The 14,225-nt window shown below is 35.8% G+C and overlaps 1 protein-coding gene, 1 long non-coding RNA gene and 10 other non-coding genes across 12 annotated transcripts; all 12 read left to right on the forward strand.

Moving 5' to 3' along the window:
* The first annotated feature begins 1,287 nt into the window (after window positions 1-1,287).
* LOC133860842 (uncharacterized) lies at window positions 1,288-3,940 on the forward strand. The gene is made up of 2 exons (XM_062296470.1): window positions 1,288-1,686; window positions 2,953-3,940. Exons 1-2 carry the CDS (start codon window positions 1,329-1,331, stop codon window positions 3,648-3,650), a joined length of 1,056 nt encoding a protein of 351 aa, XP_062152454.1. The 5' UTR covers window positions 1,288-1,328; the 3' UTR covers window positions 3,651-3,940.
* Window positions 3,941-5,252: 1,312 nt separating this feature from the next.
* LOC133862030 (uncharacterized) lies at window positions 5,253-8,455 on the forward strand. Its single transcript, XR_009899111.1, has 2 exons — window positions 5,253-7,157; window positions 7,311-8,455. It is a non-coding gene; the product is annotated as an uncharacterized LOC133862030 (long non-coding RNA).
* LOC133862154 (small nucleolar RNA snoR134) lies at window positions 5,299-5,451 on the forward strand. Its single transcript, XR_009899174.1, has one exon. It is a non-coding gene; the product is annotated as a small nucleolar RNA snoR134 (small nucleolar RNA).
* Window positions 5,790-5,876, forward strand: LOC133862153 (small nucleolar RNA U36a). The gene has a single exon (XR_009899173.1). It is a non-coding gene; the product is annotated as a small nucleolar RNA U36a (small nucleolar RNA).
* Window positions 5,957-6,048, forward strand: LOC133862113 (small nucleolar RNA Z223). The gene has a single exon (XR_009899136.1). It is a non-coding gene; the product is annotated as a small nucleolar RNA Z223 (small nucleolar RNA).
* Window positions 6,190-6,293, forward strand: LOC133862123 (small nucleolar RNA Z278). The gene has a single exon (XR_009899146.1). It is a non-coding gene; the product is annotated as a small nucleolar RNA Z278 (small nucleolar RNA).
* LOC133862122 (small nucleolar RNA Z278) lies at window positions 6,414-6,531 on the forward strand. Its single transcript, XR_009899145.1, has one exon. It is a non-coding gene; the product is annotated as a small nucleolar RNA Z278 (small nucleolar RNA).
* On the forward strand, window positions 7,045-7,150 carry LOC133862144 (small nucleolar RNA snoR97). Its single transcript, XR_009899165.1, has one exon. It is a non-coding gene; the product is annotated as a small nucleolar RNA snoR97 (small nucleolar RNA).
* On the forward strand, window positions 7,891-8,018 carry LOC133862147 (small nucleolar RNA snoR83). The gene has a single exon (XR_009899168.1). It is a non-coding gene; the product is annotated as a small nucleolar RNA snoR83 (small nucleolar RNA).
* A 3,854-nt stretch (window positions 8,456-12,309) lies between the features above and the next one.
* On the forward strand, window positions 12,310-12,396 carry LOC133862152 (small nucleolar RNA U36a). Its single transcript, XR_009899172.1, has one exon. It is a non-coding gene; the product is annotated as a small nucleolar RNA U36a (small nucleolar RNA).
* Window positions 12,397-12,480: 84 nt separating this feature from the next.
* On the forward strand, window positions 12,481-12,576 carry LOC133862114 (small nucleolar RNA Z223). Its single transcript, XR_009899137.1, has one exon. It is a non-coding gene; the product is annotated as a small nucleolar RNA Z223 (small nucleolar RNA).
* A 144-nt stretch (window positions 12,577-12,720) lies between these two features.
* LOC133862121 (small nucleolar RNA Z278) lies at window positions 12,721-12,835 on the forward strand. The gene has a single exon (XR_009899144.1). It is a non-coding gene; the product is annotated as a small nucleolar RNA Z278 (small nucleolar RNA).
* The last annotated feature ends 1,390 nt before the right edge of the window (window positions 12,836-14,225 follow it).

The raw sequence follows: 14,225 nt of genomic DNA on the forward strand, positions 1-14,225 counted from the left end.
AGCATCATTTCATCTTTTCTCAAAAAAAAAAAAAGTATCATTTCATCTTGAATCTTAAAATGTGATATAACAATTTTTAAGTATATAATGATTCTATGGCACAATGTTAGCTCATATAGTCATGTGATCTAAATTATAATGATAATACCTATTATCATATCCATATGAACTAAATTATAATTAAAATATTTAATTTGTGATTATAATTAACACATTAGTGATTATAACTATAATCAATTAATTTAGAACTATATGAATCACATTATCATTATATATGAATAACATGATTACGTTTCATAATTGTCGTTATATCATATGATTAACATGAATTCATACTTACATATATAATCTATATACCTAATTATTGTATCTAAGTATGATTAAGAATTGTTAGATACTTAGAATCTTAAATCATACTTAACCATTGTATATAAGTATCTAGATACTTAATCATTATATTAATATAAATTTTTATACTTATTTGATATTATGTGGCTATAATCTATACTTGTACTTAATTTATGTGTTTGTTATGTGTTACGCATGTGTTTATATATAAAATGTTTTATGAATTATAAATTATATAATATCATATGACATATAAGATTATTTATGAAAAGTATGATCATATGATTTAACAATTCGTATGATCTTAGATTTTAGATCATGTGATCTAATGATTCATAAGTATATAATGATAATATTTAGAACATATAATCATATCCGTATATATAGTGATTATATATCAATGTTATATTATTATATGATTATATAGTCATATTATATTACATATTTACATGCATAATATGGTTGACACATTAAGTATATAAATTGTCATTAAATCATATGATTATCAAATCATATCGAGCCTTAATAAGAGAATCGATCCTTATATAAGCGGGTTCACGAGCTTTAATCGAGTTAAGCCGAGTTTATATGAGTTTGTATCGTTTAATAATCGAGCATATTTTTGTGTTCACAAACGGCTTATTTAATAATCAATTCGAGTACAAGTCGAATTTAAACTAAGTCGATCCCAAATAAGCTCGAGAGGGGCCCAGCTCGTTTACACCCCTAATTAATGTCACACAATGTATATAGTGTCACTTAATTTAAAATTTAAAATGACGTACAACATTACAAAATTTTGAAATTCACAAACAAAATTACAAAATTCTCAAAATAAAATAAAACGGGTACCATTGCTCGGACCGATTCCATGGCTATTCAACGGGTCATGACCCACATTCTCAAAAAGCCCAAGTTTTAGGAACGATTTGCTCTATTTGACTGATAATGGCAAAAACCTCCCTATTCCCAAAGCAACAATGTCAATGACTGTTCCCACTCTCTCATCTCCAAACCCCTCTCTCAGAATCACTTCATTTTCTCACCTCAGACTCAGAACCCATAACCAAACCATTCCATTTCGCTCTTCACCAACCAAAACCCAGTCTTTTAGTCTCAAACCAGGTCAAAACTTTCCTGGGTTTTCCGGGAAAATTCTGGGTTTTGTGCTTGAGAGAAAGTTGACGGTTTGTGCGAGTGCAGGGAATGGTGGTGTTGATGATGAAGCTGAAGCCGAAGCTGAGAGACAGGCTCGAGGAGAGAGTACTATGCCCGAGCGGTTCAGGTATTTGACCAAAGAAGTTCCTGCCCCTCCAGTGAGATGGCCTTGGTTTGTCGGTAAATTCTTGCTCTCTCACTTTCTTTCTATCTGTTCAGTTGGTGAGAAACTGTGGGGAAAGAGAAGGAATCTTCAATTGGGTCCAGGACTAGTTCTACTTAACTGGGTCTGATCCAAGTATCGAGCTTGCTTTGAGTTTTCTTTTCCATTGTTTATAAAGTTCATGAAAATCACGCTCGATTTTCATTTTCGTTTTAATGTTTTCCCCATCTTTCTTAGCTGCCAAACGAAAAGTTGGGATTTCAATTTCCGAGAAATGAATGAGAGAGAGAGAGAGAGAGAGAGAGAGAGAGAGAAGGAATTTGTTTTTGGGAATAACAGGGAGACCCGTTGCCAATAGATTGTATGGGAGGAGGTTTGTAACTCATAAACTGCATACATTTTCTGTGAGGGAGGTTCCTACTCTTAATTTTCCATTTTGATGGTTCTATTTCCTGCCTATCTTTGTGGAATCATTTGGCGTGAATTATTTCATTTAAATGCACTAGCACACATGAGTTCACTGTCTTGTTGAAATCTTTTTAGTCGTGAATTTATAAATGCCTTCATGAGCGAATTTGGATAAGTTGTCTGTTTCACCTTTCAGACTATTCTTCAGAAAATTGTTTTCCTTGTGAATGTAGTCAAAGAGGGGCCAAGCCAGCATATAATGGAGTTGAGGAAATGCACGTGCATTGACATACAAAAACAGAGAGGCAGAATAAGAATCTGTTGATGATTTGGATAAGGGAGGAGAAAACGCCTGTGCGCGGGGGGGGGGGAGGGGGGGGGTGTTGATTTGAGAAAGTGCTGATTTACATTTTTTCCATATACTGATATGGGGGCAGAGATTTTTTTTTTTTTTTTTTTTTTAACAAGGTGATTTTCTTTGCATGACAAAATTTATGTGCTCAGAGATCAGATAATCTGATAAAAAGCATATCTATGCTAATTGTTTGCTATTAAGGGATGTAACTTGTTGCACTTATCACTTATGTGTGAACTAGCAGTTGCTAATGAGGAACTTTGTAAAGCTTCAATAGAAGGTTGATTTCTTTTATTTAGTTTCTGTCTGATGCTTGAACAGGTTTTATGATAGACAGTTGATCGTGCTTGACTATGTTATCACTGCTTTTTTGGGGTTTACCTTTCTTTTCTTTTTCTTTTTTTTTTGTTGTGTGTTGGGTGGGGGAGGCATCTTTTTTTTATCAAATTATGCATTTTTTTTTTCAAGTACATTGCATATGCTGCTGACTAAACAGTGCTTACTGTTGATTATTGTGCAGCCCTGGCTTTCATTCTCTATGCATGGAGGGCAGTGTTGTTGGAACTCTCTAACTGGCGAAAGGCTTTACTTGGTATTGTTTCTTTTGTGGGATACCTCTCGAAACTCGGCTTGGCTCTTGTATTCCACTTCATTGGCGACCCCATAACTTCTCTGATCAGATGTATTGAGACTGCTATCTATGCCATTCGAGCTTTCTATTCGGGCATAGTGGCATACGCACCTGTTCCAGAGTTGAGCACAGTTATCCTACTTGCATCAGCTGTTCTTGCCATTGCAGAAGCCACTGTTCCCAACTCTGTAAACAGCCAACCTCATCTTCTCACTTTAGCTGGCCTAATTGGCTATGCAGCTGTGAGTGGTTACATCTCTGAGCCATTCTTCTGGACCCTTCTTCTGCTCTTGTATGGTTTCTCACGGTTAGTTAAAAAGAGAGATGATGTTTCATCTGCATTGCCTGTAGCTGCTGTGCTTGCTGCAGTTGGAGAACCATGGATTAGGGTTTTGGTAATGGCTTCATATCTGGCTCTAGCTATTTCTCACCATTCAAAAGAGCTTTTAGAAGGAAAGGAAGAAGCAAAAGTTATAACGGCAAATAGGAGGCTTCCTGTGCCATTGCTGGGTGCAGCCTTAGCCATCGGAATCCATCTTGCTGCCAAGTGGGCTGGCTACCGGCACTTGACATGGAAGATAGTCTGAGCATGAAAACTTGATGGGTGACTATTTTAGGTTCTGAGCAAATTAGCCCTGTATAGTCTGGAGATAGCTCATCGGAGGAGCTGTTTTGGGCTTTTGGCGGCAGTCAATCCACTACTTTTTTTTTTCTCGTCAAGTCCTTTTAGCATTCTTTCCATGGTGTAGAATAGAATAGATACTATGATATCTTGCTGCATTGTTTCCTCTCTCTCTTCTTCGTTCATGCTGGTCAGGAGTCAAAGACTACAATTTTGTTAATCAATGGTTGATTTTGGAGTGCTACGTCAACGAAATTTGACAATTGTAGGATAAAAATATAGTTTCTAGCCTTACTCTAGTTTTTATACCAACTCCGTACAAATCGCTAGTTCATGTGGCAATTCATAATTAAATTTTATTGTTTAGTGATTGACGTGATAAGTGCTACGTGAATTTATAAATTGGCATGACACTTGCTTCATGCGGCATTGTCACGTCAATCACAATTAGAATTAGTTTTTATATACGAGTCACAATTCATGTGGCACTGTCACGTTGTTTGGGTATTTTACAGTAACTTCCATTTGATTTTTATTAAATTTAGGGAACAAAACTACTTTTTACTTTCCTATCGAAATATACTCTATAATAGTTTCTCTTATATTTCTTTATATTAATTAAATATTCTTTCTTTACAAATATAAATTTGTACCTACCCTCATATTTTTTATAAAATTCCAACATAATTTTCAATAAAAGGCAAAAAGATGAGAGTTGAGAGAGTAAAGAAAAATATTTTGTATTAAAAAAATGGATAAGGAAGCTCTTTTGGTTCCCTACACATTGAAAACACCGTAGCATTCCTAATGCTTAGGAAACTCGTAGGGAATCTGTTGCATGTGATTTTTTTGTTATTTTTTTTGACATTTTTCCTATATTTAGGAAAGAGAACTACTTATAAAGTATCTGCTACTAATTCTTTAACATGATGCTTTTATGATTTTTTGTCACGTCAGCAACTTAACAATTAAATCATAAGTCGATGGTTCTACATTTTTTTTTTATTTGGATCTTGACCAATTCTCGAACACGTACAATCCTCCCATCCGAAACACATCGGACAATTATCGGCCTCACAAACCCTAAAGATGGTTCTAACTTCTAAGGGAATAATTATGCAAGTTTTTTTTAGCCCCAAGGGAATAATTATGTTAGTTTCATACTCTTGACCAACATTATGAAAAATATTGTTGATTGAAAAGTATTAAAAAAAAACTTAGTAATTAATGTGGATTTAATCTCAAAATAACACGTATTAACAAGTTGTGAAAGTGCAATATTGACCCAATAATATGTTACACTTGAACTTTCTCTCCCATTAGGGTTAGGGCTGAGCCGGTGTCCTATAGTTCTTAATTCTAATTACAAATTTGGTCCGTCTTAAATCGAGTGCGCTTGGGCCTTACATTTTAGATATAATGGGCCCTGAATACTTTAACCCGCCCGGGTCCAAGAACAAACACCATCGCCGACCCGGATGGAACTTCATGAAGTGATTTCTAGGGTTTCACAAAACGCCTATATAAGCAAACGCAGAGAGCCAGCCTCTCTCACAACTCACAAATTCACAATCTTCTCTCTATTGTTTCTTATTTTTTGATTTTCGATTCTTCTGCACGAACAACAACCCCGGGCTTCTCTGAAGTTGTAAAATTCTTGACGATGAAAGCCCCAATGTTCGTGCTAAAGCGACGACGTCCAGTGTTGCAGTTCAGCCCTTTCTGTATATCCACGGCTGAGTTGTGTCAAATCGACGCCAACATCTCTCTCATTCCTTCTAAAAATAAACGTTGTCGTTTTTATCTTGCCTCGCTACACCTTTAGCTTGTTTTCTCGTTAAAGATAGCGATATGAGAATAAGGCTAGTCCTCGAGGCAAATAGTGAATCTTCTTTGGCGGTGTCAACGTGGGGGTTTATCTTTTTTCAATAGTTTTGCCTCTAAAAACATCCGCGATAGATCTGTTTTCCTTTTTCACTATTGCTGTTTTTGCTTTGTTTGAATAGTTAGAAAAAAATGATTTTTTATTGAATCTTTTTAGTATAATGGTTTCTGGGTTAATGTTGTTATAGGGTTTTATTTTATTTTATTTTGTGAGTGATGTTGGCGATGATTAAATATTTATCCGCGCTTCTGAGAGAAATCAATGAAGCAAAAACGGAATGATGGTTGAATTTCTTGATATGAGCCTTCTTTGATTGATCTTTGGTTTCAGAAAAATATCTAGTTTATGATTTTCTTTGATTTGTATGAATATGATTTGCATGTACAAATTGGCCGTGATGATTAAGTTTCAGCTTTAATGCCAGTTCTGCTTCAGAAAATTCTTGATTGATAGAGCTGTTATATATTCTGAGCCCATTAGAAATCGTTTTTCTTCAAATGATTTATGATAGTTAGTTGTTGTGTGGAAATTGGCTTCCATGATTGTAAGATTTTGTGGGTTTGATTCTGTCATGTTATTTTCGTGTGTTATTTCATATTTCGGTGGCTAATTAGTAGAAGTCAATGATGATTTGTCCACAGTTTGAGATTAGTTAGTTTCAAGACCCTGTTTTCAGGGAGAACCTCCTTGAGGCTGCTAAATCATAATATGAGCTTACTGGACCATTATGAGGTTTTCGGCAAAAAAAAACTTCTTTATGTTCTGTTCTCAATGAATGTGTTGTGTTTTTGTTATTCAATCTTGGTTTAATTGTATTTAATTGTATTTCATGATGTTTAAAATGCCGTTGATGATTCAATCCAACTTGTTTGAGGTGCTGTGGAGCCAAGCCCTTGCTTAGCAGGGGGAACCTACTTGGGGAAGCAGCATTTCATATGACATTAATGGATTTAACTGAGGCTATAATTATATGTGAAATTAATAAATTTCTTTTATGCTTTGTGTTGGTGAATGAAGTTGGGTTCTATTTGCTACACTAGTTTAGAGCTAGTTGAAAATTTGATTTATGTAGTAATAATGTTGTTGCTTTTAAGATTTGTGTTCTGTAGCTTGCCAATGATGGTTTCAATCCAACTTGTTTGAGGGCCCCCAGAACCAAGCCCCCATTTGGGGAGAACCTACTTGGTTAATCTGCGGTTTCCAATGACAGCAAATTGTGAAAACTGAGACTGTTCTGAACTTCCTTCTGATTTGAATTTTAATTTGAGATAATAACATGCCAATTGATTTGATTTTATACCAATGTTAGTGTCCCTGGTTCTAAAAATTTAACCTTGTTATGCCAATTATTCTGTTTAATGGTAAATCAAGACCCTTCTTTTTAATAAATTATTGTTCTTAAATATAGTATGCACAAAACTTATGTGTGGCTTGCCAAGTTTTTGTTTCTCGAGTTTTAACTATACTCTTAACCACCTTCTAGTGGGTGTGGAGTCTGAAAAACTCGGATATCGTGTGTCGTCATCAGCTTCTTCTCTTGTAATCCCACGAGATTGGAGTTAAATAACGGCACGACATTCACAACTCGTTAAGTTTTGTTCATTCTACTCTTTGTTGAGTTTTGTCGGTCTTTATAAAAAATCATCCAATTTTTCCTGTTTTTTCCTCTGTTTTTGACATTTTTCATTGGTTCTTGTATTATCATTGTTACCAATTCTATGTACTTTGATTTGTTTGCAGATGTCCTATAGAATCTTTGGATTTGGAGTTCTCGAGAGTGGAGGATTTTATTGAAGATGACTGTTTTTGTCGTCTCTTTCAGCGGCCTTCCAAACATGTAGTTGATTTTCGGGATAACGAATCCTTTGTTGTTTTGCTCTGTTGTTTACTACTAATAAAATATAGTAGATATGAAAAGTTACTTTTTTGAAGAAAAAAAAACGAAATTGCTGAAAAATTACTTGAAGGGTCTTTTATAAGCGGTAGACATTTCTAGATTAACATGAAGTGAAAAATAATTATAGGAAAAATAAAAATTAAATTGTGATGGGTTAGGGTTTCTCCAGGGTCTATATAAATATTAGACATAGCCGAACGAAGGTAAAGACTCCATAATTTCAAACGGTAGCGAAAAACTCTAGGCTGAAGATTGTTGATGGGGATCGGTTGCAATGAGGGCTGCCTGGGCAATGGGCGGCTCTTGTTGTGCTGGATCCAGATCGTTGGGTTTTTATTTTGGTAGCAATCAGAGTTGCTTTTCAGAAGCTTTAGATCTTTTTTCTTTTCTTTTTTTTTTTCTTCTTGTTTAGAGGCCTTCATAATCCCAGTTAAGCTCAAGCCTTAGTGCTTACCTGATTCATGGGAGGCCAAAATCGAAGCTGGAAGTTTCGCTGATTAACGCCTTGTTATCACTTTGAGGCGTTTACTTAGTAACTTTGCCATACATCTATTTTTCGTCTAGTACCTACAATCCATCTCCAATATTGGGCTCCTAATTACCTGCAACTCCTCTACACTTCATACCTTCTTAGACGCTGATTAGGCCAGTTGCCCAAATGATTGTCGGTCCATTAATGCATACTTTTTTTGGCATCAGTCTCATCACCTAGAGCTCTCGCAAACAACAGACGGTTGATAGCTCGAGCACAAAGGCCAAGTATTTTGCGCTAGCCAACTCAACCGTAGAGCTCATCTGGTCACAAAGCCTCCTTCAAGAACTAGGTGTCTACTGTCTTCTTTCGTCACCCACCGACTCTTTGGTGTGATAATATTAGTTCCAAATATAACAGAAAAAGAAAAATGAATGTATGGTGAAGTTACATCCAGCTTTGATTTTGGCCTCCCATGTATCAAGTAAGCATTTAATCATTTACAAATTACAGGAAGCATTTAATAATTTTATTTTTAGATGCAAAACATGAGTATTAATTAGTAATTCCATTTCTAGAGATGGAAAAATCTCTCTGTAATAAATTAATAATTTTATAATTCGTTTACAAATTACAGGAAGTATTTAATAATTTCATTTAAAGTTGCAAAACTGCCAAAATCCACGAGAAAGGAATCTAAAATATTAACCAAACGCACATGAGCATTAATTAATAATTAATAATTCTATTTCCAAATATGGAAAAATCTCTCTAGAAATGAAAAAGTCTCTACTGTAATTTCTTAATCCATTTAAAGGAGCATTTAATATTTTCATTTACAGATGCAAAACCAAAGAGAAAGAAATCTAAAGGATTAACGCATATTTTCAAACCGTTTGTAGTTTACAACTCTAAAACATTAGTGCCCATTCAATCTTCAGCTTTCGCCATGTGCTATCTAGATGCTTCTACCATGGTCATTCAGACTTCAACGCAGCAACGCTTCATATCTTCATCTCTTCAACAATCTTTCAAATCTTTACATCTTCATCTCTTCGTTACTATACAAGTAGAATGAAGAAAGAACGAAGACGAAGAATGAACAAAGATGAAGAATGAACAGGCTGTACATATCTAACAAAGAAGATGAAGAAAGAATGATTAAGAGAAGTCTGGAAAAGGTGAAGAGAAATTGAGAAAATGAAGGCTGGGAGAGTATGAGGTGAAAGCGGCGCAGGTAAGAAATGAGATGAGATGTTAGGTTTTTTTTTTTAGGTCTTATATGTGTTGTGCAGGGCGGGGACCCGATAATTTTTAAAAAGCACAACCCGCGCCCCGCCCCAAACGGTTTGGCAAAAACCCAAATCGTATCCGCATTTTTGAATGTGAAAACCGTGTTTTGCGGGTCGGTGCGGTTTGATGCGGCTTTGCACACCCCTACAGGCAGCCCTCATTGCAACCGATCCCCATCGACACTCTTCAGCCTAGGGTTTTTCGCTACCGTTTGGAACTGTGAAGTCTTTACCTTCGTTCGGCTATGTCTAGTATTTATATAGTCCCTGATGAAACCCTAACCCCCCTGATGAAACCCTAACCCCTCATAATTTAATTTTTATTTTCCCTATAATTATTTTTCACTTCATGTTAATCTAGAAATGTCTACCGCTTATAAAAGAGCCTTCAAGTAATTTTTCAGCAATTTTGTTTTTTTGTTTTTTTTTTTAAAAAAGTAATTTTTCATATCTACTATATTTTATTAGTAGTAAACAACAGAGCAAAACAACAAAGGATTCGTTATCCCGAAATTCAACTACATGTTTGGAAGGCCGCTGAAAGAGACAACAAAAACAGACATCTTCAATAAAATCCTCCACTCTCGAGAACTCCAAATCCAAAGATTCTATAGGACATCTGCAAACAAATCAAATTACAATTTCAACTTTATGCCCAACTTTTCACACGATTTCCACTTGTTCTATGGTGGGTTTGAGATTGCGATTTTGCAAACAAAAAGTACAATTTCAAACCAAATCGCTGAAAATGAATCGTTTGAGAATTACGTTTTTAAAAAATTACAGTTTGAAAGCGCATAATTGTAAACCCTAACCTACGATTTTTAAAGACCATACTACAATTTTAAAAACATGTCCTTCCAGCATAGATAAAACTTTCTTTGCAAGACGGTGGGTTACTCCATTAACCATACACTTGACATGGTTGACATTCAATTTGTGCAAACAATTCAGTGCATCTCTAGTATCCTCAACTATATGGCCATACCAGTTCCAATTTCTTCTATCTTTACGTAAGGCCTGCACTACTTGGAGGGCATCGCCTTCCAGCGTCACCCTCTGCAAATCTAATTTCCTATAGAAATTAGCAGCCCACAAAGTCGATTGACTTTTGCAATATCAAGTGCAATGATATAGTCTTTGAGCGCTGACAGTGTTGCCAGCACCTCTTCTTTGTCATCTCTACTATCACCCCAATACCCATCTTGTTGTTTACTATATCCACAGCCGCATCCCAATAGACCTTGGAGACACCACTCAAAAGGGCTTGCCAACTGGTGTTGCAAGAAATTACACAACTTCCTCTAAATATTGTCGAGCATTAGCACTTTGAAAGGCCTCCAATGATTTCATTGCTTTACTCACCACTATAGAATGAGAATTAATAGAGCATCCAAATACCACTACATTTCGTCTTAACCACAGGCTACGTGCCACTACCGCCATGAGTTCCATCTCGTCATTTCTCAACCGTCGATTAAGCGCTCTCACAATAAAAACAAAATTCTTATGCTCCATACTTTCTTTTTGAATCTACCTCTCACTCAAATTCCATATATCCTTTTGTCGATGTGACAACTGATTACGTGGCATTAGTCCTATATATTAATGCCAAGTATTTAGTTTTTGACTGAATGGTTGATTTTAAAAACAAGAAAAATCTAAAAAGTGAATTAGTGATTTTAGAAACCCAAAAAGTAACTTGAAATCGTGCTAAAAATCAGAGAGTTTGACCAAAATTTTCCCCTTTTTTATTACTATTTTGCACTTCATCTTTGGTCAATACTCAATAGACTCCTTCCTAGTTGTTTATACCTGTAGATCGAGGTACCTCACACCAAGAAAATCAAAGTTAATTTTTGTGTTCTCGTATGTGACTGTTTTATGTTATTTACTATGATGAACAAACATAAAAATAAAATTAAAAAAATGCTATTTTAACAACTATAAATAGTTCACTATATACCATTTTTAGTACACAGAAAAATTATCTCTTATTTTGTCTCTCTAAACACTTTATGTAGTTTTAAAATTGAGAGGTGATTCTTGAACAACAATTATACACAACAATTGCACAACTCTACTCACATGTGGTGAGACTCATGTGGTAGGTCCTACTCACATGGGGCCCACCCCATGTAAGTAGAGTTCCCCATGTGAGTAGAGTTGTGTAATTATTGTGCAATAAGCATTTTCCTTTAAAATTTACGTATCTCTCTTGCTAGAGTAGAAAGGAAAATGTTATTTACATTACATTCACACAACAATGGTACAACAGCCCCTCACATGGGGTAGGCCCCACAGTGTGTTTAAGGCCCACCCCATGTGAGGGGCTGTTGTACCATTGTTGTGTGGGTGTAGTACACCAATCAAGTCCCGAGTAGAAAATATGACCGTGTTTAGGTTTGCTTTCTTTTGTGCACAAACACAGCCAAACTATAGAGGTTTTTTCTAATCTCCATTGTATTTTGGAAGAGTATTTAATATAACTATTTGCATACCAATTCATCGATATGTATCAGAGTTTGAATCCATGATTCTGCATTCCGTCGATATCGGAAAATTCGAAAAACCTCCGACTCTTCGTTTGATGGAGTTTATTTCCCCACGCCTCTACCTCTAAAAAGTCAAAGTCGGAGCTGGTCGAAATAGTTAGAAATGGGGAGATGAAGAGACCTGATCAGATCTTCGTCTTCGTCGGGCAAAGGCGAAAAGATATTAAAAGTCAGATTCGGAGCTGGTCAGAAATAGTAAGAAATGGCGGAGATGAAAAGACCTTAGGAATATATTTGACGAAGATCGATCTCTTCGCCTTCATCTTACAAAGACTCTTTGTCTTCATTTCGTGTTTGAGACGAAGACGCCTTGTCTTCATGCATCTTCAGCGCTTTACGAAGACGTCTTGGGGTGTGAGCGATTGTTCGAGGAGAGACAAGACTCAAGAGAATGAAAGAGATTCATATTTAGGGTGGGTGCAAAGAGAGACAAGAGAAGGAAAGATTATTATTGGGAAATGAAAGACTCAAGTGAACGCTAAAGAGACTTTAGGGTTTAAAGCGACATATATATGAGGTATGTTGGCGATGATTAAATATTTATCCGCGCTTCTGAGAGAAATCAATGAAGCAAAAACGGAAAAATGGTTGAATTTCTTGATTTGAGCCTTCTTTGATTGATCATTTGTTTCATGCAGAAACATACGTAGTTTATGATTTTCTTTGATTTGTATGAAGACAATTTGCATGTACAAATTTGCAGTGATGATTAAGTTACAGCTTTAATGCCAGTTCTGCTTCAGAAAATTCTTGATTGATAGAGCTGTACGTTATATATTCTGAGCCCATTAGAAATCGGTTTTCTTCATACGATTTATGATAGTTAGTTGTTTTTAAGGCCTTTGTGTTGAAATTGGTTTCCATCATTGTAAGATTAATTTTGTGGGTTTGATTCTGTCATGTTATTTCTTATTTCGGTGGCTAATTAGTAGAAGTCAATGATGATTTGTCCACGGTTTGAGATTAGTAATTAGTTTCAAGACCCTGTTTTCAGGGAGAACCTCCTTGAGGCTGCTACGTACATCATAATATATATGAACTTACTGGACCATTCTGAGGTTTTTGGCCAAAAAAATAATCTTGTTTATGTTCTGTTCTCAATGAATGTGTTGTGTTTTTGTTTTTTCAATCTTTGTTCAATTGTATTTCATGGTTTTGGTGATGATGCTTTAAAATGCCGTTGATGATTCAATCCAACTTGTTTGAGGTGCTGTGGAGCCAAGCCCTTGCTTAGCAGGGGGGAACCTAGCTACTTGGGGAAGCAGCATTTCGTGTGACATCAATGGATTTAACTGAGGCTATAATTATGTGTGAAGTGAATAATTTCGTTTATGCTTTGTGTTGGTGAATGAAGTTGTGTTCTATTTGCTACACTAGTTTAGTGCTAGTTGAAAATTTGATTTATGTAGTGATAATGTTGATGCTTTTAAGATTTGTGTTCTCCTGGAATAGCATAAATATAATTTTTTTGATTAAAAAATTACATTTATGCCATTCCAGGAGAACACCAGGAGATGCTCTAGCATTTCTCTTTCCCTTTTGTGATCGCATGTACGTTGTTGTGGTTGATTTTCGGGATACCGATCTTATGTTGTTTTGCTTTGTTGTTTACTACTTATAAAATAAAGTAGATATGAAATTTTTTTACCCATGCCAAATTGTGTCCTCTAAATGCAACTTGTGGGGTCTAAATCCAAATTGTGTCCTCTAAAAAATGCAGAGGCTACTTTTCATGCCACTGTGTAGAGCATAATGCCACCACTGGAATAGCAAAATGATGTCGAATAGACAAGGATTTGATTGAAAAACAACATATGAAGCGTGAAAAGTAGGGTCTCGATTCATTGCATGTTTTCATATGTAAATCATGAAAAAACGACCCAAAGAAAAGCTGGCTTTTCATGTCCGATGAACCAATTCTATGTCCGTCGAAAAACAATTCCATGGCCGTCAATCCATCCAAGAACATCTGCAAACAAAGCGGTTCTATGTCCGACGAAAAACAATTTCCCACAATCCCTCCAAGAAGCCACTGAAACCAGAAGAGAAGCAACCCGATCGAAACATATAGGAATCCCAAAAAATATTCTGTACCAAAAAACAAGAGAACTCAAAGAAAAATTCCCATTCGCCCATTCAGCAATTATAAGGAAAGAAATTTCTAAGCAAAACAATAACAAAAATCTCAGAAAAAACTCAAAAAATTTCTCCACCCATTCTCAGCCATCAACAAAGGACCAACCACCTTAAAGCAACACCGAAAATTTCCAAACAAAAACACCCATCCTGATTGCTGTCATTCGGTCAAAGCCAAAAAAACTAACCTAGCAGCATTTTTTCAAAAGCTCAATGAATATTCAAAGCTAAAGAGAAAGAAGAAGACTACTTTGGGAAGAGATTGGAACCCCCAAATGACCAGCCACTTCTCTCTCTTGGGGT

Source organism: Alnus glutinosa, chromosome 2 (assembly GCF_958979055.1).
Source record: "Alnus glutinosa chromosome 2, dhAlnGlut1.1, whole genome shotgun sequence".
In the NCBI taxonomy this organism is placed as follows: domain Eukaryota; kingdom Viridiplantae; phylum Streptophyta; class Magnoliopsida; order Fagales; family Betulaceae; genus Alnus; species Alnus glutinosa.

Coding starts and splice junctions, on each gene's coding strand:
- LOC133860842 (XM_062296470.1), top strand. CDS start 1,329: ATGTCAATGACTGTTCCCACTCTCTCATCTCCAAACCCCTCTCTCAGA. Junction 1,687..2,952: donor GAGATGGCCTTGGTTTGTCG/GTAAATTCTTGC, acceptor ATTATTGTGCAG/CCCTGGCTTTCATTCTCTAT.